This window comes from Mustela nigripes, chromosome 6, assembly GCF_022355385.1.
Source record: "Mustela nigripes isolate SB6536 chromosome 6, MUSNIG.SB6536, whole genome shotgun sequence".
NCBI classification, from domain to species: Eukaryota; Metazoa; Chordata; class Mammalia; order Carnivora; family Mustelidae; genus Mustela; species Mustela nigripes.
The window spans coordinates 58738552-58764630 of NC_081562.1; the positions used below are offsets into that span (position 1 = coordinate 58738552).

The 26079-nt window shown below is 40.3% G+C and overlaps 1 protein-coding gene across 1 annotated transcript in view; it reads left to right on the forward strand.

Annotated features, from left to right (window-relative positions):
* The first annotated feature begins 1481 nt into the window (after nt 1–1481).
* DERA (deoxyribose-phosphate aldolase) overlaps nt 1482–26079 on the forward strand; it is a 114489-nt gene continuing 89891 nt past the window's right edge. The window contains exon 1 of the mRNA XM_059402671.1: nt 1482–1584. Coding sequence (XP_059258654.1) covers nt 1554–1584 — 31 coding nt within the window. The 5' untranslated portion in view covers nt 1482–1553. The remainder of the gene's footprint in view (nt 1585–26079) is intronic.

Consider the following 26079-nt stretch of genomic DNA (forward strand, 5'->3'; position numbering starts at 1 on the left):
GATTCAATATAATTCTTTTTTTTTTTTAAAGATTTATTTATTTATTTATTTGACAGAGAGAGATCACAAGTAGGCAGAGAGGCAGGAAGAGAGGCAGGCAGAGAGAGAGGAGGAAGCAGGCTCCCTGCCGAGCAGAGAGCCCGATGTGGGACTCCATCTCAGGACCCTGAGATCATGACCTGAGCTGAAGGCAGCGGCTTAACCCACTGAGCCACCCAGGCACCCCAGATTCAATATAATTCTTACTACCTTATTTCACTGTGAGGTAGGAGTGAGATACTCTGTAAGTGTCCTTCCAGTTCTGAAGTATGTCAGTTCTGACATTCATACTTTTGCCTAGTTCTACACCTTCCCTCTTTTGATTTAGAAAAACTGGTTATAATCCATAGTCCAAGTTAGTATTTACCTAAGGAATCTGTGCATGCTTTAAGAAATCATAGGCAAATGGAATTGGACTAGATAAAACTTAACCACTGTAAGAAAAATAGCCCAGCTAGAAATATGCAATCGTTCATCTAACAAATACACACCTGTGACTACTGTGGGGCAATGACTCCACCAGATTGTGAGTAGAGATGAGTCGACTAGTAGTCTGTGTTGAGTGACTCAAGACAATTTTAACCTTCTGGTTGCAGAAAAGTTAGGCTGAAAAAAATGTTAGTATCACAGATTCAGAAGTTAGAGCTCCAGAAGTTAGAGCTCCAAGGTCATTTCATAGAGATTAGGAAAGTGAAGCTTAGAAAGGTAATGGATGTGCCCAGTGTCCCACTTAATTACTATCAGTACTATGCTGAGAAACCTGACATCTCGCGCCTGGGTGTTCGCCCCCGCCCCGGGCTACCGCTGCCAAGCAACAGAACTGCTGCTCCTGTCTAGGTTGGAAGTCAGGTGTGCTCTGGGCCTTTGCTCACTGGCCGCCCTTACTCTGCTGCCCTTCAGGTATGGGGCTGCAGAGCTCTGCACTTGGACAGTAATTGGGAGGGATCCTCTCCCCTCTTGTTATTTAATCTCACACTATAAAGCTTCTAAACGTATTTATTCAGTGCATTTGGCACCTCAAACATTTTAAAACGGGTTTTGAGGGGCACCTGGGAGTGTCTGAGTTAAAGCCTCTGCCTTCGGCTCAGCTCAAGATCCCAGGGTCCTGGAATCTTGCCCCGCATCGGGCTCTCTGCTCAGTAGTGAACATGCTTCACCCCCCCCCCCCCCCTCTGCCTGCCTCTGCCTACTTGTGATCTCTGTCAAGTAAATAAAATCTTGAAAAAAACAAAAACAAAACGGGTTTTGGTAGCATTATTTCGGGAGCCAGTGCTCGAGCCCCGCAGCTGGGGGCAGAGGACAGGAGAGGGGCGGCAGGACCACCCCGCAGGGCCGCGGACCGAGGTCGCACCGGAGGTCGAACGTGGGAACCGAGGTCGGACGTGGAGACCGAGGTCCACAGCCCTGCCCCCAGAGGGAGCGGGGCGGGGCGAGCGCAGCGACGCCGAGAGGCGGGCGGGAAGCAGGAAGGGCTGGGCGGAGAGGAGCCGGCGACTGCTGCAGCGGCCCGCACCATGTCCGCGCGGAACCGGGGCACGGAGCTGGGTAAGGGCCCCGCGGGTCGTCCCCGCCCGTCTCCCTCGCCTCCCGCCGCCGCCGCCGTCCGCCGCTCGCGGGGCTCGCCGCCGCCCGGTGCCCTGGGGTCCGCTGCCGGGGGGTGCTCGCCCTGGCGGGAAGCGGCGGCGCCGGGTCGGTCCGCCCCCACCCCGAGCAAAGGCCGGTCCGCCGAGACTTAGGAACTCTGGTGCACATTGGCACCCAGGCCTGGTGTGGTGAGCGGAAGACCTAGGAAAGGATTCGACTTCTTGGTTTCCAGCTTAAGTCGTTCACCTTCTAGATCCCTGGTTGCAAAGAACAAACTCCAAAAACAAACCCCCAAAACCCTCGAACCCCAAAACAAACAAAAAACCCCAACCCAAATAAAACAAGATAAAAACCTTCTTCACCCGCTCAGTGGAACCCCTGTGCGATTTAATGCTGGATTTCCGTAATTTTACCGCAGCCGTACCCCTAAAATGTCCGTGCTGGTGGAAAAGTTGTCAGATCGCTGTGCGGTATAACTCACTGTAAACTGTGTATGATTTTAGAAGTACAGAGATTTGTGAAGGCGCCTGAATTATTTCATTATTTTTCATTTTACTGATATTATCAAGTATGACTGGCAAGAAAAATTTAGTTCTGATTTCCTAAAATGTAAAAACTTTGTAATTCAAACAGACCCACAATCAGAGCCAAAGGTTAAGGCTCTCAGTTTAAGTATTACAGCTAGGATATCTGTATCCTGGATCATTTTAGCTGTGTGACTTTGGGCAAATTACTTGATCACTCTGTGCTTAAAGTTCTTTTTTTTTTTTTTTTAAGATTTTATTTATTTATTTGACAGAGATCACAAGTAGGCAGAGAGGCAGGCAGAGAGAGAGGAGGAAGCAGGCTCCCTGCTGAGCAGAGAGCCTGATGTAGGACTCGATTTCAGGACTCTGAGATCATGACCTGAGCCGAAGGCAGCGGCTTAACCCACTGAGCCACCCAGGCGCCCCGGTGCTTAAAGTTCTTAATCTGTAAAATGGTTGTACTTCTAAGGGCGATTTGGAGATCAAATGAGAGGATTTAAAGTGTTTGGTACTTTGTGGGTAACTAGGAAGAGTTAATAATAGTATGGTATAGAAGTCTGGTTTTAGGCCTGATTTTCAGAAAATTAGTTATGATTCTATATAATACATACAAGGCACTTTTTTTCCCTTTGAAAGTGACTATCCTGATGAAATCCTCTACACTTCAAGAGGTAGTCCAGTACTTTCGTTAAATGGTGACCATGTGTCTTTATAAATACACTTGATTTCTTCACCAAATTGATTCTCCTTTAGTCATTGCCCTTTAGCAGATTATGTTTTAAATTCTAGTTGTATCCCTGAAATGTGAACTTTGGTAATAAATGAGTATTCCCTAGATTAGGAGGTCCAGAAAGATAGTGAATGGGGTACAGGAATTGAGTGTAGGTCTTACCTTGGTATTTTCAGGGAGATGGCTCTCTAACTTTGTACAGATTGAGGACACTCCACTTTTTCCAAAATTTAGACATTTGTTTATTGTTTTTCAAGAAATACAATTGAAGCCATTTTTACTTTCTTTTAAAATTTTTTATTATTTATTTATTTTTTAAAAGGATTTATTTATTTGACAGACAGAGATCAGTTAAGCAGAGAGGCAGGCAGAGAGAGAGGAGGAAGCAGGCTCCCCACTGAGCAGAGAGCCCGATGCAGGGCTCGATTCCAGGACCCTGAGATCATGACCTGAGCCGAAGGCAGAGGCTTAACCCACTGAGCCACTCAGGCGCCTCCATTTTTACTTTCTTTTTTTTAGTTGGCATAATCGACACATGACATTTTGCTTTCTTTATTAGAATTAGCATCATATCCCTACATTTGTTAAAGTAGCAGTAAAGATAAAAAACAATTGCTATATAGAATAATAGTAAATTTGATTTTTATGTAACTATTTAAAGGATCATAGTTTTGTTTTATTCTTTTTGTTTAAATAAAATCATAAATTTCAAAGATTTTTTTTTCCTTCTCTGGTATTAATCATTAATCCAGACAGAGGTTTAGCCTAAAATGTAAAATAAGTTATTTGAATTATTTATGTACTGGTGAAAAAAATCATTCAGTATTAATTTATGCAGTATATTAACTGATGCCTTTTATAATTTTCTAATTAAAAGTCTTTTTGAATAAACACGGTCACTGCTTTTTTAAAGAAATTAACTTGTATTCCCTTGTTACAAAAGAAATTCGTGTTTATTGTAAAAATGTTAGAAAATACAGTTAGCACAAAAAGACTAATATTATTACTAATCCAATCAGTTATTTATATTTTAGTGTATATAGTTCTAGTTAATAGTAAATAGACTTTTAAAAAATAAATAGGCTCATTTGAGACTGAACCTCATCCTCATGTTAATACCCTTTAGGGAAAACGTTCTTTTATCATGGCATGTTGATATGTGAAAGAAAACAAATCCTCTAACTTTAATGTTAATTTTTATGTCCGTGTTTAGTGATCCGTGCTGTCTGCTTAAGGTGTTTTATACTTAAAACATTCTTTTCTGATTTTCTCCAACTCAAGCATAAGCTAAAAAGCCTTTTTCTTTGGGCAGTGTTTGCCTTAAGTGGATAAGTGACAGCTGTATCCTCATAAAAGCTTAATCAGTTTGGAGTCAGAAGGGGGAAAAACCCCCTAAATCTGGGCCTGGTATTGAGTAGCCTATGGCTCTGGCCAAGCTACTTGATTTGTTTCCAAGTAGGTCAGTGGTTGTCAAAGCTTGCTTCCTGGACTAGCAGCATTGACAGTGTATGAGAGCATATTAGAAATGTAAATTCTCAGGCCCTGTTGAGATCTTAATGAATCGGAAGTTCTGGGGTGGGGTTGGGCCTTCTGAGTATTGATCAGTCCTCTGAGGGGTTCTGAAGCACACCCAAGTTTGAGAACCACTAGCTTAATGATCTCATGGTGCTATGGAACGCTTCCTGCCCTATGTATTCTATTAAAATGGACCTATGTTCTTTATTTTCCTAGGCACCTCCAGAGTTTTGCCTAAAGTGTAGCTACAGCATAGGCAGTGATCTTTCTTTTTGCTCACTGACGTGTCTCAGGCACCTAGAATAGTGTCCACCACACCAGAGGCCCTCAAAATGTCTGTTGAATGAACAAATGAATTTAGAACTACTCCTTGCTTAGGAGAACTGCGGCATCCACCTAGACCTTCTGGGTAGGCAGGTGCTGGTGGATGGACACCTTCCTCTTTTCTGAATATTATTGAAATTTAAATTTGTTACTTTTGTGTCAAGAGGCTTATGAAGGATGTTGACTATGTGGCTTCCTTTCAAATGTGATTTTCTTTGGAGGCATCTGGAGAATGGGGCTATTGTATTAGGTGACTTCTAAGGATCTCCCTACTCGGTATCTGTATATCTGTAAGCTCTTGTGTACAGAAAGAAGAATTTCAAAGTTCTCTGAAAAACAATTACAAAAAAAGTAATTTCAAGCTGAATTTTAGTTTGGAGGCATAGAGACAATTCTCTGGCTTTCCTGTATAGCATTAACAAGAGATGGGTTTAGACATATGTCCTCAATTGGAATGACCAGGGACCATGATGCCTGAGGAATATGAAGATTCTTTTACTCTGTGGAGGTACCCTCTGTAGTGCAGGTCAGAACAAACAGAAAGGGTAGCTTATTTGTTTAAAACACAAATAAAGGAGATTAGCCTTGGCTAGTTACCAAACCAAGAACCACGATGGATTTTGTATTTTATGAAGCATATTTATTCATTCAAAAAGTAGATATAGAGTACCCGTTGTGGCCTGGGTAGTATTACCTTGGATACAAAATGGACAAGGATAGTTCCTGCTTTCACAGACCTGGCTCTGATTCAGGGGCTGGGCATCATGCCAGAGCTACAATTAAAATGATTGCAAATGTGATAAGCAGTTATTTTTCATTTATTTTTGTCTAAGAAATCAGATAGATATGCCTAAACTGTACCTTAAATGGGTGTGATAACCGAGTGTTCTGTCTTCTTACATTTTAACTTTTACTTTCCCTTGAGAAACTTAGATAAGAACCAAGAATATAGGGAGCTCATTTTTGCCCCTCCTGCTAAAGTATAACTTTGATGTAGAATGTAGATTTTGGTAATAGTGATTTTTTTCCACTGCAAAGTTATCTTTGAACAATTTTTAAAAAAATATTTGGAATGAAATTTTAAATCTTAAAGTTAGGCCAAGCACTGGATGCTTGAGAATAATTCTTTAACATCGGCCATATGCCAGACATTGTGCCTAGATGCTAGGTACAAAGATAGTAGTTAATATAGAGTTCCAGCTATGTGCCCGGGCCTTGTGTTAATACATTTTTTTGTTATCTCAATTACTCATCACAACAGCCCTGTGAAGATTCTATTATGATGCCCTTTTTACAGATGGGCAAACTGAGGCACAGAGGGTTTTAAGTAACTTGCCAAAAACCAGTTAGGCAGAGCTTAGGCAGTGCTGATGCCCCAGAGCCAGAATTCAAACCCAGGTGGTTTGGTGCTGATGCTGCCTGCTTCACCACCGCATGTGGTCTCTGGGTGCTAGCTGGGGGCACTCAATCTGTAATATAAGAGAAGGCAAGTCAACAGCTGGTGACTCTCTTAGGTTTTGCCTGTGTCTTTTCTTAAAATAAGTCACATCTTTTTTTTTTTTTTTCCCCTTAACCTTTTTCTTTCTTTCTTCTTTTTGTCCTTTTTTAAAAAAGTAAACTCTGTGCCCATTGTGGGGCTTGAACTCATGATGCCAAGATGAAGACTCAAGTGCTGTACAACTGAGCCCACCAGTTGCCCACCCACCCCACCCCAGTAATCCACATCTTAACCACTGCGATTTGTTTCAGAGAAGATGAAGTTTATCTTCAGAGAGAATGGAAATATCCAGTCTTTGGCATGTTAGGAGAGTAGGTTTACATGTTACTGAGTAAGAAATTTTCTGGGATGACATGTTAAAACCAGCCTTTCTCTGGGAACTTTTTTTTCTTTTTTTTTTTAAGATTTATTTATTCATTTGAGAGAGAGAGCAAGAGAGAGAGAGCTGGGGAAGGGGCAGAGGGAAAGAATCTCAGATTCCCCGCTGACCATGGAGCCCAAGGTGGGGCTTGATCCCACGACCCATGATACAAAGACATGAGTTGAAACCAAGAGTTGGATGCTCAACCAACTGTTGCACCCAGGTGCTCCTGGGAATTCTTTATGTAGATATGCTGATGAGCTTCAGGGCATCATGGGGTGAGGACCTGGGAGTAATTACCAAGTGATCAGAGTAAAGGGGTTTTAGTTTTTTTTTTTTTTTTTTTAAATTTTATTCCTTTATTTGACAGAGAGAGAGACCACAAGGAAGCAGAGAGGCAAGCAGAGAGAGAGGGAGAAGCAGGCTCCCTGCTGAGCAGAGAGCCCGATGCAGGGGCTCAATCCCACGACCCTGAGACCATGACCCGAGCCAAAGGCAGAGGCTTAACCCACTGAGCCCCCCAGGCGCCCCAGGGGTTTTAGGTTTTTTAGTTTCTTTTCCTTGTCTCTGTATTTTTATAAAACTCCAGCTCTCTTTAGGTGTACCTTGGCTTGCTGGGTTTAAGAACCAGTCCTGTCTCTTGATGTCATCTTGAGATTAAAAAAAAATAAGAAGGAAAGAAAATAAATACTGAGAATTTGGGGCATCTGGATAGCTCAGTCGGTTAAGCATCTGCCCTCAGCTCCAGTCATGATCCCAAGGTCCTGGGACCCAGTCCCACTTCTGGCTTCTGCTCAGCGAGGAGTCCACTTCTCCCTCTCCCTCTGCTGCTCCCCTTGCTTATATGCTTGCTTGCTCTTTCTCTCTCTCTCTGTCAAATTAATACAATCTTAAAAAAAAAAATACCGAAAATTTGTAATTATTTTATTTTGTTGATTTGAGATGAATTTTGTTCATTTTGTTTTTTGGATTTCTGAGACCTCTGTAGTTTCCTGAGAACTGAAGTCTCTTCAGTTGTAAACAAGGCAAACAGTTTAAGGCATCTATAGATTTTAGGGGAGAAATGGCATAAATCACCCTTGAAGAATTCCATTTAGCTAGTTAGTGAGACGGAAGGGTGTTAAAATCTGTCTTTGAGTTACAGAAGCTAATCCCTGCTTAAAAACAGTAGGGTAGTATATTCTTTATTAGATGGCATGTGAAAATTTAGCTGTAGCTCAGGTTAAGTAAGAACGGACTTTAAAAATTTATAGCTTTCTGCAGAGAGTGGCCCAAGTGGAATTAACCTGTGATTTTTTTAACATTAAAATTGATTTGTACAATATTTTAAGTTGGTGTGAATTTTATATCTGAATTCAGTTACTTTTTCTCCTTAATACTTAATATATGTATATATTTTTTAGGTTTAATAGGGTAATTTTCCAAACATTTTCTCTTTTAATTCCGGTAATCCTTTGTGGAAAAGTATTAATTATCTCATTGATGAGAAAAGTAAAGCACTGAGAGCTTAAGTAAGTTGTTTAATGTTTCATAGTAAGAGTTGAGGTCATGATTCAAATCCAGAACTTCTGGTTGAAAGTTCTTTGTACCATAGCTACGTGTGTGTGTGTGGGGGGGGGCACCTGTACGCACACATGTGCATGTATGCGTATGCACGTGTTCACAGTATTCTAGGTGCTAGGAAAGAAAGATAACATGAAAGTAATTATTTTTATGTAATTATGATATTGGTAATGATGAATGTACTATCCCATTAAATATGGAATATAAACCAGAATAACAGAAAAAATATTTTTTTTTTGCTATACTTTCTTCTTTTAACTTTAAAACAGCCGCAAACTTTTAGGAAAGTTGTAAGGATAGTAGAAAGATCTTTTTCCTCTGAACCATTTGAGAAAAATGGCCGACTGACATGATGTGTCACTACTTCTGAATGTTTGAGTATTTCATCAAGGATCTGTTTCTAAATGGCTACAACGGCATCGCAGCCATTAAAATGAGAACATTAACATTGCTGCATTATTACCATCCAGTCTGTGAATTTCATTCAAGTGTAGCCAGTTGTTCAAATAATGTACTTTATTAAAAAAAAAAAAAATCCAGCTCAGAATCACATGTTGCCTTTGTCTTTTGTCTTTAGTCGTCTTCAGTAAGGAATCATTCGTCTTCGATTGACTTGAAGGGTCTTCATACTTTTGCAATCTATAGGCCAATTACTTTGTAGGATGTTCCTCAGTTTCTGTCTGCATTGTTTTTTCGTGGTTAGATGTAGGTTATGCATTTTTGGTAGGAATATCACAGAACAGATCTGTGTTCTTCTTGTTGCATTCTCTTAGGTAAGCACACGATTTTGATTTGTCTCATTGTGGGTGATGCTCATTTTGATCACTTGGTTAAGGTGGTATCTGCTAGCCTTCCCACAGTCAAGTTCGTTTTTAACCTTTGTGATTAATATGTATTTTGTGGGGGTGTAATTTTTCTTGTTGTTCTTTTTTATCCGATGGAGGGCTTCAACTTATAACCCTGAGATCAAGACCTTAGCTGAGATCAAGAGTTAACTTGCTGAGCCACTGAGGCTCCCCTGTGGGGTGATGCTTTGCAACTATTTAAATATCCTATCTCTGCAAACTTCTAATTTGTTTATGTTTGCTTGTTTATATTAGTATGTATTTGAGGTTTTGGATCTTCCCAATGGGTCATAATTGTTACTGTTATTATTTAATATTCAGATTGTTTCCGATTTTGGTAATGGGAGCCCTGTCAGCCTGGCGTCTCTCTTCTTTTTGACATGACCATTACTTTTTTTTTTTTTTTAAGATTTTATTTATTTATTTGACAGAGAGAGAGAGATCACAAGTAGGCAGAGAGGCAGGCAGAGAGAGAGGGGGAAGCAGGCTCCCTGCTGAGCAGAGAGCCCGATGTGGGACTTGATCCCAGGACCCTGGGATCATGACCTGAGCCAAAGGCAGAGGTTTAACCCACTGAGCCACCCAGTCGCCCCATGACTGTTACTTTTAAGTACTTTCTCATTTTCCAGCTTCACATCCAGGCTTCTTTTATGCTTTCCCTGCCGTAGCACCAGAGCCAGCCATTTCTCCAAGGAGTGTTTCTTCTGATGGATAATGGTATTTAGAAGCCAAGATCTGGGCAGTTGGTCTGCTCATGGTAAATAGAGTGTCTCTGTTCCCAAGCCTCCCACTTGGCAGAGCTAGAGAATGTATGTACTACACACACACACACACACACACACACACACACACACTGACTCTATATTTATCTAATTATCATCTATCTGTATCTCTCTCTGTAATAAAAACCTTGCTTATCCTCCCCTCACCCCGCCCTCTCCAAACAATGGTCAGAAAGGGAAGGGGGGACAAGAATATATCTTTAAAATTTATTTATTTATTTATTTAAAATTTTTCTTATATATTATAAATTTCTAGTTTAAAAAAAAAAACAAAATACGTGGAGTTCCTGCTGTTCATGGCACTTGTTTCTGGATGCCTCTAGTAATAGCTGGAATTTCAAAGTAAGCATTACCTGTTCTCTGCTCTCCCTGGAGCTCCCAGTCAACTAAGGGAGACAGTCCTGTAAATCATTACGGAGAAGTAGTCAGTTTGCAGAGATACAGAGGAATTCACAGACCGTGTAGGGGAGGGGATATTTTTGACAGGGAGTAGTTTCTGCAGAGGGATTAAGTAAAACCAGCATGGTGTATTTTGTTAACTGTAGGAGCCCAATTTTTAGATTTCTAGTGTAATCTTCTCATTCTCTTATAAGGGCTAGGAGTAATATTTTAGTGAAGAAAGAAAACAATCCTTCCTCTTCTGTGTATGAAATACATACACAGTCAATATAACAATTATGTACATTTTTAGATTTTAAACTGGGCATCCTTTTATGAATGCTTTTTTATCTTATAAGTCTTCTACTGTTTGTGAGTGTTGATGAGGCTGTCTTTTATTATTCTGATACTGTTCTGATAAATGGGAAAAAAACTATACAGTAATATTCGGGGTTGGTCGTATAATTAAATAATTGGAAGTCCTCCATGGTGCCTCTTAAGTTAAAAAAATTTTTTTTAAGCATCTAAGCCCTGTGGATTTTAATTGTTAGGAAGGAAGATGAACTTCAGGCGCTCACTTAAAATGGGATGCCTCTGCCAGGAAAGAAAGACTAGTAAATAGGACAGCAGATAGAGCCCTTGAGGATGTGATTTAAACATGTCACTCGAAATTGTTTAAGTGGAGAGCTCTGCCCTTTTAAAACACTGTCTGTCACTTGAGGATTGGGTCACCTTGAAATGTGTTCGTCTTTGAGTTAAAGGCATAAAAAGGCACTTTGAAATTTTTCAGTTAACTTTGGTGCGTGTTGTGTGTGTGTCTAACGGCTGTACCTCTCGTCAGCTTGCCTCAGCTGTAAGTCAGTCCCCTGGAAACCAAAGTGGTTGCAAGAGAAGGATAAATGTTTCATCTGAGCTCCAGCAAACTCTACAGAATTTTTAAAATGTTGAGACACTGACTGCAACTTCTGACTTTCTTTGTATAGTCAGGTCTTCCTCCCCTAAAGCAAAGTCTGGGATAAGAGTAGCTTCTGGTAATTACTTCCTGAAAGACTGCCACTTAACTGGTGCTTTGGTTCTTTTGGAATGTGGTTAATGATGTCAAGACTGCCGTCTTTGGAGTCTGGTAAGAATATCGGAATTAACTACTCTTGTAATCCAGATTTGGATAAACTTTTCAACTGAACACCTATTGGACACACTCCTGTCCCCATGGCCACAGGGTAGGAGTGTGTGTGTGTGTGTGTGTGTGTGTGTGTGTGTGAAGTTTTATTCAGATTTTATACTTGACACTAAACCAGGTGTCCAGAGTACTCAAGATTTGCAGACCCCTCATCTCAGATGTTGAGATCCTTGAATGAACATTTCTGAGCCCCTCAGTAGCTTTAAGAATCCACAGCAGGGGGAGAAGCCCCCAGGAATCTGCATTTTCCCAAGCTCCCCAGTGGGTTCCTGTGAACACTTCAGATTCAGAACCCTTAAGGAAATTGTAGAGTAATCCAGATTAATTACAGAGTCAAAGAATCTTCGATTACTCTAAATCATTTTTGACAAATCCTCTGTCGGTCACTTTTTTACATTTAATTACTTTATCATATTTTTTAATATTTGGCTAGCAACATTTCTGTAAGCAAGTTTGAGCAGAAATTAGCCTTTTATTTTTTGATTGCAGGAAGTGAAGAAATCAGCATGAAGGCATTTTGGAAAAATCAAGGGGGTTAGGCAGGTACATGGTTGCACCTAACTGAAAGTGCATTATATTTGAAAAGGAGCACATTTTATACAAATAATGCCAATGACTAATGGGAAATATAAGTGCTTTTCATGGTGATTTTGGAAATTGACCTGAGTGTATCTTCTCCATGTTCTCAGGCACTGGAGCAGACAGACCTAAACATTTCTCATTACCTGGAGATGCAAGATGATCTACCAGGAGGAGTGATTTAGTTAATTTCTTGGTGGGAAAAAAAAGAAAATATTGATGTTTCCTTGGAGATTATTAATTAAGTTTGTATTGTGAATTCGGTGGGAAGGTAGGTTGTGACAATTCTTGTTATATTTGTATTTGGCCAAGTAGCTCAAGCTCTGTACATTTTGTGTTGAGGGAGATTTTTTTTTCTCTTTAGTGTATAGGGAGAAACTTCAGTGCTTCTGATAGTTTTCCAAAGAAGAAACAAGAAACATATCTTAGTCTTCTGTCTTAATAAGCAGAGTTTATTTTCCTTTTTTTTTTTTTAAAGTAAGTTCCATGCCCAGCATGCACCCCATGCTATACTTGAACTCAGGACCCTGAGATCAAGACCTGAGCTGAGATCAAGAGTTGGATGCTTAACCGACTATGCCATCCAGGCTCCCCTATTTTCCTTTTTCTTTATTTCCCAACTTTTGGCTCTTCAGGATACAATCATTATTACAATTCAAATTCTTTTATTCAGCAGGTGTATACACACACACACACATATGTACACATATATGTACATATATATGTGTATATATAGAGAGAGAAAGAGAGAGAGAGAGAGAGAGAGTACCTACTGTATACTCTGTACTTTCCATGTCTTTGTGAAAGGCACAAGAGCAGTAGACATTAGGAGTCCCTGCCCTTGAGAAACTTCCCTTAATCAAACTACAGTCACTGGGGAAGCTCACTGCTATACCCATAGAGAGTTTGCTTGTCATCACCGTATGCAGCTGCCCTGTTTCAAATGATGAACCAGTCAACATTGGCTTATTAACCTTTAGATTATCATTTTAAAATACTGTGGGAAATCTATTCACGTAGACAAAGATCTGATCCAGATTTCTATGAGTGCAAACACCTCCATAGATCTGGCTTCAGGAAGAAAAAAAGTCTGTTTCAATCTATAGATGGATACTGTGTTTGATTGGTTGTGGTATTCCCTTGGTAATTACATAATATAGAGAAACGGTGGGGGGTGGGCATAGTGATTAGCATGAAGTATCTAGGCAACATCCATCAATGCTAACAGTGCTCCTGAAACAAAGTTGTTTTTGCATATGACTGTGGTTACTTTTACAGACCAAGTTGAAATTTGGTATCCTGTGGGATGAATGGTGGGAATCTATTTGGCCCTGTATGCCTCACTGAATGCATTTTGGTTCATTTGAGAAGAATGTAGGATCAGGACTTCAGCATTTTTTCCTACCTCTGCATCTGGTCCTGTGATCTCGGCAGGGGATGTCAGTGCACTGGCTTACATGATGGAGGCTCTTCGGTTGTACCTCTTTCCCCTCTGGTGGGGGATGTTGATAATGGGGGTAGGCTGTGCGTGTATGAGGCAGAGGGAGATGGGCAGTCTCTGTACCTTTTGCTCAATTTTGCTGTGAACGTAAACTTCCCTAACAAATGGAGCACTGGGTGTGATGCACAAACAGTGAATCTTGGAACACTGAAAAAATAAAGTTTAAATTAAAAAAAAAAATGAAGGGACGCCTGAGTGGCTCAGTTGGTTGGACGACTGCCTTCGGCTCAGGTCATGATCCTGGAGTCCCGGGATCGAGTCCCGCATCGGACTCCCAGCTCCATGGGGAGTCTGCTTCTCTCTCTGACCTTCTCTTCGTTCATGCTCTCTCTCACTGTCTCTCTCTCTCAAGTAAATAAATAAAATCTTTAAAAAAAAAAGTGAAGTCTGTTTAAAAAATTAAACAAAAAATCAGACACATCTCTGAGAATCCTTCCAGTTCTGAACTTTTGAATCTTCTGGTCATTACTTAGAATTACTATTCTGTGGAATCATAGGTTTATGATGTTCCCTGTGCTTGGAATTCATACGTTTTTATTCTTCCCCTGGCCATCACAGTCCTCTCTGGCTTTTGAGGCTCTAAGTTCCAGTGATTGTTTTACATTCCCCTTTCCCCCTTCTCTGATGATTGAACATGATTGAATACATATTTTCTTTCTCTCTAGATGTTTCATGAGTGTAAATCTTGACTTCATAAATCTTTATGTAGGCAGATCCTTTTATTTTGTATTTATTCCTCTGCATGGCAGAATATTGATTATAGTCTTACTGTATCTTCCATAAAAAATATCTTGTGGATTCACCCCTTTTTCCTCTCTTTTATTCCTATGCTAGGCTTGTTCTGTGACATATCTAAATCACAATGGTGGCCTCCTAGCTGATTTCTCCACGTCTGGTCTGTCTTAACGGCCCCAGGAAAAATCTATATTTGACTCAACTTTTTCTTGTTTGTTCACACAGAACAAATTACATTTATCTTCTTAGATTTTCTATTTTGATTATTTGGCTTCTTTGAGATGTACTTCCATTTCATGAGAAGTATATACCCCTGCTTAATCAAATTAACATAACCACTGTCTTTAGTCAAAGGAAATAACTCTAGTTAGTGGGGACAGCAAAATAGTGCTCTCAGGAAGTAGTGAATGGGTTTAGCTAGAGAGGACGTCTCACAAGACTGGAAATAGAAATGTCTATTAAATTCCGTTAAAGATATATGTCGAATAGTTGAAATTAAGTAAATGTGTTCCTGACTCTACTGATTGTATGTATAGCATTTTAGAAGTAAGTTGGGTATAAAATCATAGAGACCTGTGTTTGAGTCTTAGCCCTGACGTGTCCTGAGTGACCTTGGACAAGTGATTTCATCTCTGAGTGTCAGTTTCCTCATCTGTCAAATGGAACTAATGCCTGCGTGGCAGAGTTAGTGTCAGTATTCAATGAGAAATACTATTGGATCACCCTTAACTTGATAAGTGACTGATAGATGATAGCCATTATTCCAGTAATCTTCCGAAAATACTGTATGTTTGTTTGTTTTAAAAGATTTTATTCATTTATTTGACAGAGAGACAGTGAGAGAGGGAACACAAGCAGTGAGAGAGGGAGAGGGAGAAACAGGCTTACCACTGAGCAGGGAACCCAACACAGGATTCTGTCCCGGGACCCTGGGCCAAAGGCAGACGCTCAATAACTGAGCCACCCAGGCAGCCCTAAAATACTGTTTTCATTATTTTATCTTTTCTCCGAAGAGTCTTTGTTTCCTCTGTTGGACTGTTCATCACCGTCTGCTGAGGTCCTTTGCCTTCTCTTCCGGTAACTACTGATTTCCATCTTGTGTTTATATGTTGTCATGATACTTTATTAATAAGCCGCTTGCGGGTAGGATCTGTGTTTGTTAGGTCTCTGTATTCTTCCTTGCACTTAGAACAGTACTTTTCATGATGTAAGTAATTTGTTTTTAATCAGCGTTTATTTATTTATTTTAAAAGATTTTATTTATTTTATTTGACAGATAGAGATCACAAGTAGGCAGAGAGGCAGGCAGAGAGAGAGGAAGAAGCAGGCTCCCTGCTGAGCAGGGAGCCCGATGCGGGGCTCGATCCCAGGACCCTGGGATCATGACCCGAGCCTTTAATCCACTGAGCCACCCAGGCGCCCCTAATCAGTGTTCATGGAATGAATGAAGAAGCACTGTTGCCTTTTCTAGAAACTTACTGTGGTTTTTTATTGCCTGGTGTGCAAATTCCAACACTTCTGTTCTTTCTTTGAGGATCCTGGGTCATTTGGCCTGTTCCTTTTGCCTCTACCCACCCCTGCCCAGGTCAAGCCAGATCCTCTGCCCCCTTCTATGGAAACTTACTCCTCCTGTTTGATAGCTATCTTTTAACCCTTACTTATTTTGATTTTTTTTCTCTATAAGTTTTCTTCTCACCATTTTTATCACATTTTCCTTAACACCAAGGAAAATAACTACTATATAAGATGCATACCTATCTGTGAACTTTGGAGAATGGATCACTGTGGAGTATTTAACATGTTTAAAAGTTATGTCACCTGGGGTGAAATTTTTGTAAAATTAAGTATCTCTAAAAGATGTTTTGGGGGCGCCTGGGTGGCTCAGTGGATTAAGCCGCTGCCTTTGGCTCAGGTCATGATCTCAGGGTCCTGGGATCGAGTTCCGCATCGGGCTCTCTGCTTGGTGGGGAGCCTGCTTCCCTCTCTCTCTCTGCCTGCCTCTCTGCCTACTTGTGATCTCTGTCTGTCAAATAAATAAAATCTTTAAAAAAAAAAAAAGATGTTTTGGTCTATTTACAAAGGCAATACACAGTTGTTATACAAGTTTTTGAAAATTCTTAAATATAAAGAAGGAAATAAATATTCCCCAGATTTATCCCATGGAGCACTAGAACTCTGAAGGTTTCGTTACTGTCTGACGGATAGTACACTGAGTAGAATTTAAGAGTTTTGGGGAGTTTGGAGTATCATCGTTGCAAGCATGTAACTCCTGGTGAGTTCTCACATTGTAAGTACTCAGTAAATACTAACTTCTAGTATAAAAGGCATAAATGGACTCATGAGGCTTTTAGAGCTACTTTCCTCTAATTAGGTGGCGAGGCTGCTTTGCTTTTTTGGTTCACCGAGTGCATTTTTAATAAACTTTTAAATTTCTCTCCTGTGATCACTCTTCTGTAGAGGTTCCTACCTTCTGACTTGTTTGCTGTTTCTAATGTGCTTGAGACAAGAGCCTCAGGGTTACTAGAAATGTGAATAAATAAACGAAGAGCAGGAGGGTTCTGGAGGCGGTTCTAGTAGCCTTCTGCAGTTGGGGATCTGCATGAGAATTGGGCCGTACTGCCGTAAGGCATCCATTATATTATCACGAATTAAGTTCTCTCTAGTGCATCCAGAAGGGTATTCTCCATGGGGCAGAATGAGAAAATAGTCATTCAGATCATTTTTTAATTCTCTGGTCCAGATGAGGAGCCCTGTGTGGGAAATACTGCTGGGCTCTCCTAACGAGTCGTGTGCATGAACACCATCTGCGGATGCTGTGAAATCCCTATTCACGGATCAGAGCCCTTTCCTTTCCTTGCTCTTTGATTCCTGGCAACATGCCAGAAAGGTAAATTTGAAGCCTGCCTGCTTTTCTTTCTAAGCAGTGGTTTACTGTTATCTCATGTCACCAGTTCTATATTGGGCTCCTGGAGGATTCTTAATAAATATATATTGATGGACCAATTGATTCTTTTTAACCTTTTCATTATGAAGGTTTTCAAACATTCACAGAAGTGGAGAGATTAGTGTAATGAACTCGTATACCTGTCCCCCAGTTACAACAGAAATCAATGTTGCCACACTTGCTCTACTCGCCCTCCTTTTTTGCTGTGGTAACTTAAACTCGAAATGACATCCTGCCATTTTGCCCCTACAGCTTTGATGTGTATCTCTAGAAAAACTTTCTGTTGTTACAGAACTACATTTTGGACCGTATGCTGGACATGCCATAGGCAAGCAATGAGAACGGGAAAAGCCCGCGGGCGTAGATCCACCTTTTGGATCATTAATCCCGGAGTAACTGAGAGTCAGCTGGTGTCCGGGATACTCCTTACGAAGTAGGGGACGTTTGGCCTCTGGGTACACAAGCCTCTTGTTGCACATCTTAAACACCTCTGAGGGGTCTACTTTCAGGGTACCCTTCTCCTTGTTTAAACACTGGGAGAGGGGCACCTGGGCGGCTCAGTCCTTAAGTGTCTGCCTTCAGCTCAGGTCATGATCTCAGGGTCCTGGGATTGAGCCCCGCATCGGGTTCCCTGCTCAGCGGGAAGCCTGCTTCTCCCCTCTCACTCCAACTGCCTGTGCTCCCTCTTTGACCGTGTTTCTGTCAAATAAAATCTTTTAAAATAAATAAATAAATAAATAAATAAATATACCCTGGGAGAACAGAAAGTACACTTCCCACTCATGTTTGAGAGACTGATGGCATCAAGAACTACGTGTACCTGAGAAAGCTAGCTTTAATAAGTACTAAGGAGTGATACTTTAATTTTTTAATTTGAAATATTTACCCTTAGGGAATATTGGGTGATGTGGGGGGGGGGAGCCTTCTTGCTATATCTGAAATCCCACCATTTTCTCTTCTGGCCACTCTGTGTTTTGTCGAGTCGACCTTAAGTCAAGTCTCTCAGCCTTCTCCAGCTGTTAAATTCTGCCTACAGACAAGAGTAGCCTTCTCTGTGAAAACAGGACAAGACCCAGCTTCCCTAGAGAGCTGACACAGTTGCATGACTTCCACAGCCGCTTTGGGTCCCCCCGCCCCGGCCCCTAGGAGCTGGCTGCGGGAAGCCCAGGGTACCTGGGGTGCACCTCCAGGGGGAAGGGCTTCCAGATGAACGTGGCCGCCATGTTGTCATCCTGGAGCTCACTCAGAACAACTTCCAAGTTGGCCCATCTAATGACTTTGTGTAAGGAAGGGTGGTGGGGCTTAAAGTTTCTGATGACTTGTCACAGAGCATCTGAAAGCACCGGGAAAATCAGCCACCTTGTCAAAACCTGTGCCATGAAAGAACTTGCTGAGGAGACACTGCAGAAGGAGCTGAGGTGCTGGGGGAAGCCGTGTTTTGAATCAGCACCCAGCAGGTGGTGAATACCACTCAGATTCAGTTTGGAACAAATATTCCCAGGCAGTGTTGGCAATCACTGTGCTCCATAATGTAGCGGGGGTTTGTTTGTTTGTTTTGGAAGACAATATCAACTCTAGCCCTGTCTGCTTACAGGCAGGGTGTTTAGCACATGTTAGATGCCTGCTGCTTAAGGGGTACACCTACATGCCAAGCTCCTTCTGCGTGTGTTTAAATATATTTTTGAACACAGATAAAGGCATTACCAGAGAGCATGAGGCGGTGGTAAGTAGGGTTCTGGAAAGCATTTGATATTTTCTGCAAATCAAAGGGTACGGAGGAGGTGATTTAAGGCTTATGTAATACATACGGTAGCTCTGCCAGAAATGTTTCTCTTTCTTAAATTTTTCTTTTTCTTTCCAAACTTATTTCACTTTGGCTGTTTGCTCAATTCACATAGTTTAAAGGGTGAACTCTTTGTTCAAGTTTGAGAATTTGGTTCTCTAGTTCTAGGTGACCTGGATTAAAATTTTCTGCAAACAGATCTGTGCTTGAGATAGTTACCCATTTAATTACATAGAGATTTTTGGGACAAAAGGAAGTTGGACTTTGAAGTCAGACTGCCTGGGATTCAGATCCTGATTCGTCCATCTGTGATTTTTGAATTTGTACACTTAAAATAAGGTGGTGGATAAAGGCTAGGTCGTAGAATGATTGCGAAGATTAAATGAGGTATTTACAAGTTGAGCAGCTGGCCTGGTGCCTGGAACGTAGTAAGAGAGAATTATTTACCCTTCCCTTTACACAGATTCAGTAGGGATGGTGGAAAGTTCTGACCTTAAAGCCAATGAATAACTGATGGTGAACAAGGATTTTGTTGACTAGACTGTAACGTGGGGTTATGAGGAAGAGATTCAAAGGGCCTGGGGCAGCTGGAGCCCCAGTGTTTGCTGGAATGTAATGGGGTTGAAACTAGAGATGTACCCAATACCTTTACAGTGATTCGCTTTCCTTCATATCGAAATATGATAGAAGATAGGTATCACTGGGGTGTTTGTTTTTTGTTTGTTTTTGGCCAGATGGTAATTTATTCATCCCATATTCTTTTATTTTTCTAATTTGTTTTTTTCTGCCATCAGCATCTGTGGAAACTGATCAATACCCAGACTATGGAGTAGATGTTCATTCAGGTCAGACTCCTTGATGCCACTCTATGACCATGTTAGGTAAATAATCATAGACAAGTACTTCTATGCCATTCAACTAGAATAGCAAATTTTTTTGGTAAAAGTAGGCATGGGTTTCAAAATTCAGATATACAAATTTTATTTTTATTTTCATTTTTTAAGATTTTATTTATTTGAGAGAGAGAGTGAGAGAGAGAGAGACATGAGATGGGGGAGGGTCAGAGGGAGAAGCAGACTCCTGCTGGGCAGGGAGCCCAATGCAGGACCAATCCTGGGACTCCAGGATCATGACCTGAACAGAAGGCAGTCGCTCAAATGACTAAGCCACCCCACCCAAGTGCCCCAAATATACAAGTTTTAGTAGCAGAATTGTAGTGATTCTCAGTAGGTCATTTAAAAAATATTTGCCTAAAAGGTTAAATATCAGAAGTACTATAAATTCACAAACTGTTGGAAGTAATTTAACATCCTTTATACAACTTGTCATGCATAGTTTAGTATATCTTACCGTGGAGGTAAAACTTAAAAGTAAATGTTCCTGGGAAAGATCATCTGTTACCTTAAAATCATGAATAAAGTGCAAATGACCAATAATATGAGATTTAGGTAGGAGAGTGTATGGTGAGAAGGATATTGAGGTACGGAGTAGTGGAAATGGGGCAATAGGTTTCAGGAAAAAAAAGACTAGGGCTTTTTTGTTTTGTTTTGTTTTGCTTTGTTTTGTTTTTGTTTTATTTATTTTATTTCATTTTATTTTTTCAGTGTTCCAAGATTCATTGTTTACACACCATACCCAGTACTCCATGCAATACATGCCCTCCACAATACCCACCACCAGGCTCACCCAACCCTCTCTCTCCTCCCCTCCAAAACCCTCAGTTTGTTTCTCAGAGTCTACAGTCTGTCATGCTTCATTGCCCTCTCTGATTTTCCCCAATTCACTTTTCCTTTCCTTCTCCTAATGTCCTCCATGTTATGCCTTATGCTCCATAAGTAAGTGAAACCATATGATAATTGACCTTCTGTGCTTGACTTATTTCACTCAGCATAGTTGCCTCCAGTCCTGTCCATGTTGATACAAAAGTTGGGTATTCATCCTTTCTGATGGCTATGTAATATTCCATTGTATATATATGGATCATATCATCTTTATCTGTTCATCTGTTGAAGGGCATCTTGGCTTTTTCCACAGTTTGGTGATTGTGGCTATTGCTGCTGTGAATATTGGGGTATATATGGCCCTTCTTTTCACTACATCTGTATCTTTGGGGTAAATACCCTGTAGTGCAATTGCAGAGTCATAGGGTAGTTCTGTTTTTAATTTCTTAAAGAATCTCTACACTGTTTTCCAAAGTGACTGCACCAACTTGCATTCCCACCAACAGAGTGAGAGGATTCCCCTTTCTCCACATCCTCTCTGGCACTTGTTGTTTACCGTCTTGTTGATTTTGGCCATTCTAACTGGTGTAAGGTGGTAACTCAGTGTGGTTTTGATTTGAATCTCCCTGATGGCTAATGATGATGAACATTTTTTCATGTGTCTGATAGCCATTTGTATGTCTTCTTTGGAGAAGTGTCTGTTCATGTCTTCTGCCCATTTTTGACATGAGTATCTGTTTTGTGTGTGTTGAGTTTGAGGAGTTCTTTATAGATCTTGGGTATCAGCCCTTTGTCTGTAGTGTCATTTGCGAATATCTTCTTCCATTCCCTGGGTTGCCTCTTTGTTTGTTGACTGTTTCCTTTGCTGTGCAGACACTTTTGATCTTGATAAAGTCCCAATAGTTCATTTTTGCTTTTGTTTCCTTTGCCTTCGGAGACATGTCTTGAAAGAAGTTGCTGTGGCCGATGTTGAGGAGGTTACTGTCTATATCTCCTCTAGGATTTTGATAGATTCTTGCCTCATGCTGAGGTCTTTTATCCATTTTGAGTTTATCTTCTGTATGGTGTAAGAGAATGGTTGAATTTCATTCTTCTACATAGAGCTGTCCAACTTTCCCAGCACCATTTATTGAAGAGACTGTCTTTTTTCCACGGGATATTTTTTCCTGCCTTTTCGAAGATTATTTGACCATAGAGTTGTGGGTCCATATCTGGGCTCTCTGCTCTGTTCCATTGATCTATGTATCTGTTTTTGTGCCAGTACCATGCTGTAAAAATAAGAATAGGTTTTATATAAATTCTAAATTTCATTAACTGGTTATTCTTTATTTTCTTGAGCTTAATGTACTTAGTTAAATTTAAATGAAATAGATTTTATTATTTTTAGTTCTATTCTGTAGCATTTAAATAATGTTTCTGATATTTCCATGGGTGAACTGTGTGCAGGTTCATTGTAGCATGTCAGTATCCTTGCAGACTCTAACTTGTATGATTGCACAGCATCAGGCATAGGTAGTAGCTTTATGAATAATCTTTTCAATTGCCTTATGGTATGAATCTATTTAGTATCCACATTTTTGGACATTTTCAAATTTTAATTTAAGAAGGTCTGTCATCAACTCTCTCATTGAGAGGAAAGAGTTAAATAGATTTTCTTGGCAGCTCTTAGCTCCTAGAATAATTGATCAAATCTTCTCAAAGGACTGAGAGTTAGATCTTTACCCAACAGGGGGCCACAGTTGTCTAGCTTCTTAGTGAATTTCTCTGAGGTCTAATGATTCTTTCTGAACACTAGGCACATTTAGGGGCTTGGGGGAATTCTCATCAGAAGTTTTCCTGGAGTACGTTAAATTGAAAGACTGTGTATTTGGAAATCCAGACATGGTGTATCTTCATGAAAGTGTAAAGGAGTAAAACCAAGATCTAAGCAATAAAATGCCTTGTAATGTGGGAAATTTTGTCTATTAGCAATTTTATTTAAGATGTTAATTTGACCAAAAGCATGGAATAAGTGATTTTTAAGTGACAGTTTCGAAAGGTATTGTCAGTTTAAAGATTAGCTCTTAGCAGTGTTTGGTATATAAATGTGTGTGTGTGAGTGTGTGTGTTTCAAATTTGACAAGCATGTATGAAATCCATGTAGATCCCAACTTGTTTTGCCTGGCAGAGTCACAGGCATAGATAGAAGCTGAATAACCACTACTTGATTTAGGTGGACAGAGTGAGTTCATTTCTTAAAGGTAAAGGATAGGCCAGTTAGACAGTAAAAGAATCTGTTGAGAGGCAAGTAGGTGGCTCAGTCAGTTAAGCATCTGCCTTTGGCTCAGGTCGTGATGATCCTGGGTCCTGGTATAGAGCCCTGAATCAGGTTCCCTGCTCAGCAGGTAGTCTGCTTCTCCCTCTGCTTCTGCCCCTCCCGCCATGGTTGGTCTCTCTCTCTCTCTCTCAAATAAATAAAATCTTGAAAAAAAAAAAAAAAGAAACTGTAAAGAACTTTTTGTCTTCTTGCTTCTGAGATACTTTCTCTTACCCTTATAAAGCAAATCATCTGAAATGTAATGATATTTTAGTCATGGTGTAAGTCCATATGTTAAGTCTTAAATGTAAGTCCTCATGGTCGGTAAGAAAGGAAAAGCTGCCTCATTTAGGCATATAATGGTTTCTAATGACATTGCTGAAATAGAGGGAAAATTAAGTAGCAGAACAGAATGTAGAGAATTATTGGGAGACAATCAGTGACCCTTAATGTTGGATGTGGCCCTGGCAGCAAATCTCTTGGGGGAATTATTAGAGTCATAAAGGAATTTGTAAATATCCAGTAGTTTATAAACACCAAGGAGACATTGGCTCTTTGGTTTTAATCTTGGGCTCAAACTCTCAAGATCTAAAAAAGATCCCTTTCAGAGAACAAGAGAAATGTAAACAGTATTCTCCACACCCTTCTGTTGTACAACATAAAGTCTGTTGGAATTGTCTTGATTAATTATAAATTGCTTCCTCTCTCCTCCCTTCTAAAATATTATTTTATTTTTATTGATCATATATATGTGTGAGTATGTGTATATGTATGTATATATAAGTATATATATATATATATATATACACATATGTATGTATTTATTGACCATAGATTATACGAACTCCATCCATGTTGTCAAAAATGGAAAGGTTTCATTCCTTTTTTATGGTTGAATAATATTCCATTATATATATATATATACACCACATCATCTTTATCCATTAATCTGTTGATGGACACTTGGGCTGCTTCCATAATTTGGCTATTGTAAATAATGTTGCAGTAAACGTAGGGGTGCATATAGTTTCTGCATTCTTTGAGTAAGTACCTAGGAGAGGAATTACTGGATCATGTAGTAATTCTATTTTTACTTTTTTGAGGGACCTCCATACTATTTTCCAAGTGGCCTCACCAGTTTGCATTCCCACCACAGTGTACAAGGTTCCTGTTTCTCCACATCCTGGCCAGCACATGTTGTTTCTTCTGTTTTTGATTTTAGTCATTCTGACAGGTGTGAGGTGGTAGGTATGTCATTCTGGTTTTGATTTACATTTTCCCCTATGATGAGTAATGTTGAATATCTTTTCATGTGTTTGTTGGCCATCTGTGTATGTTCTCTGGAGAAATTTTTTTTTTTTTTAAGATTTTATTTATTTATGAGGGAATGGAGAGAACACCATCAGGGGAGAGGAGCAGAGGGAGAGGGAGAGCAGAGAGACTGATCCCAGGAGCTTGGGATCATGACCTGAGCCGAAGGCAGACGCTTAACTGACTAAGTCACTCAGGCACTGGAAATGTTTCTTTTTCTTAATAGCTCCCTTTTCTCCTTTTGTGGCTGAGGATGTTACTTATAGTCATTTTCAAGTTTTCTTCTGCTTCCTACAACGTTTTATTTCCTTTAAGTACCCTCCACTCCCTCATCTCTACTTCCTTCCACTTGTTTTAATTCTGCATCTTTCTCATTAGAAGCTTTCCTCCTGTAACAGGTAATCCTTTTTGTCCATTTATATTTAATAATGAGGCATTTGTGTGGTAAAGAATTTAATCTTGTCCAAAGAGGTGTCTCTTTTGCCCTTGGCCCATGGGTGGTCATCTTAAGCTTCTGAAATGTCCTGCCATGTGGAAGTGTCTTTGTTTACTTGGGGGCTTTGGACCATGACAGATAGTCTAACAAGTGTGGTTCATGTTGAATGCTTTGGGTCAAGTGGTATCTGTTCTTACCCCTAAGGGCTGGAGACAGCATTTTTGTGTCCACTCCCCAACAAAAACTTGGGACACCAAGGCTCAGGTGGGCTTCCTTGGTTGGCAGTCCTCTTCATATTCTCAAACGTTGCTACCAGGAGGCGTTAATGCTGTCCGTTGCTCCACCAAGAGAGGACAGCTGGAAGCTCTGCATTGGAGCTCTCCTGAACTCTGCCTCATATGTCTCTTCCCTTAGCTGAATCTAATCCATATCCTTTTGTTGAGATAAACTATCACCATGAGGATAACAGTTTTCTAGCTTTTGGTGAGTTCTGTAAGCCTTCTTGTAAATGATTAAATCTGAGGTGGTCTTGAGGATCCGTCCCCCACAAGCTTGCAATTGTTATCAAGAGTGAGCCTTGTCTTGTACATTTCCTCCAAGCTCTGTAGCAGTAAGAAGCTCATTTGAACCTTTCTATACATTGATGGGGCTTATAAACCATAGAGTGATCTTGCTGGGCCATTTCATTGAAAGACTCCAAGTTCAGTGTCTGTGAATCTTTTTTCTCGGCATGGGCAGTTTTTGCAGAACTGAATCCTCTGGTCTTTTGCTTAGGCGAGCATCAACCTAACTGCTGGTGTGTTCAGAGTTGAGTAGGGGGAGGGTAGTAGCACTGAATACCAACTTTCATTTATTCCTTTTATTTTTCTCTATAATAGTCTTGACGGCAGAAGCAATACAGGGTGTTGAGTGAGCACATTAATAGGGATACCTAATGTGTGTGGAGCATCAAGGGAGGATTCATAGAGAATGTTTAAATGGATACCTATAGGTGGGCAGAGGAAGCTAGCTAGGTGAGAATGGACGGAATGGTATTCTAGGCAGAGGACTTGTAAATTAATTTGAACAGATGTGTCAGTTTTACTTGGGAAGGAGGAGCAAGGAAGGAATCATTTTGTTAAAATGGTCCATATAATCAGAAAAGTAGTACCAGGGATATAATACCATAGACAGTTTGTAGATTGAAGGAAATACCTCTGTTGGTGGTTAATTATGTTAACTAGCCAATACCATATCTTTTTCAGATATGTAATAAAGGCATTGAAGACCTAGAGTAAATTTTTGTTTAGAAATCAGGATTTAAACTTACCACACTGGGCATGTGAAGTTCGACTTCTCATGAACACTTGAATATTTAGATAAGTCATATATTTTCTTGTTAATCTGTATTGAGTTCTTTGTTGACTTTGCCTTCCAGATATCACAAGTTTTTGGTTTCATAATGGTA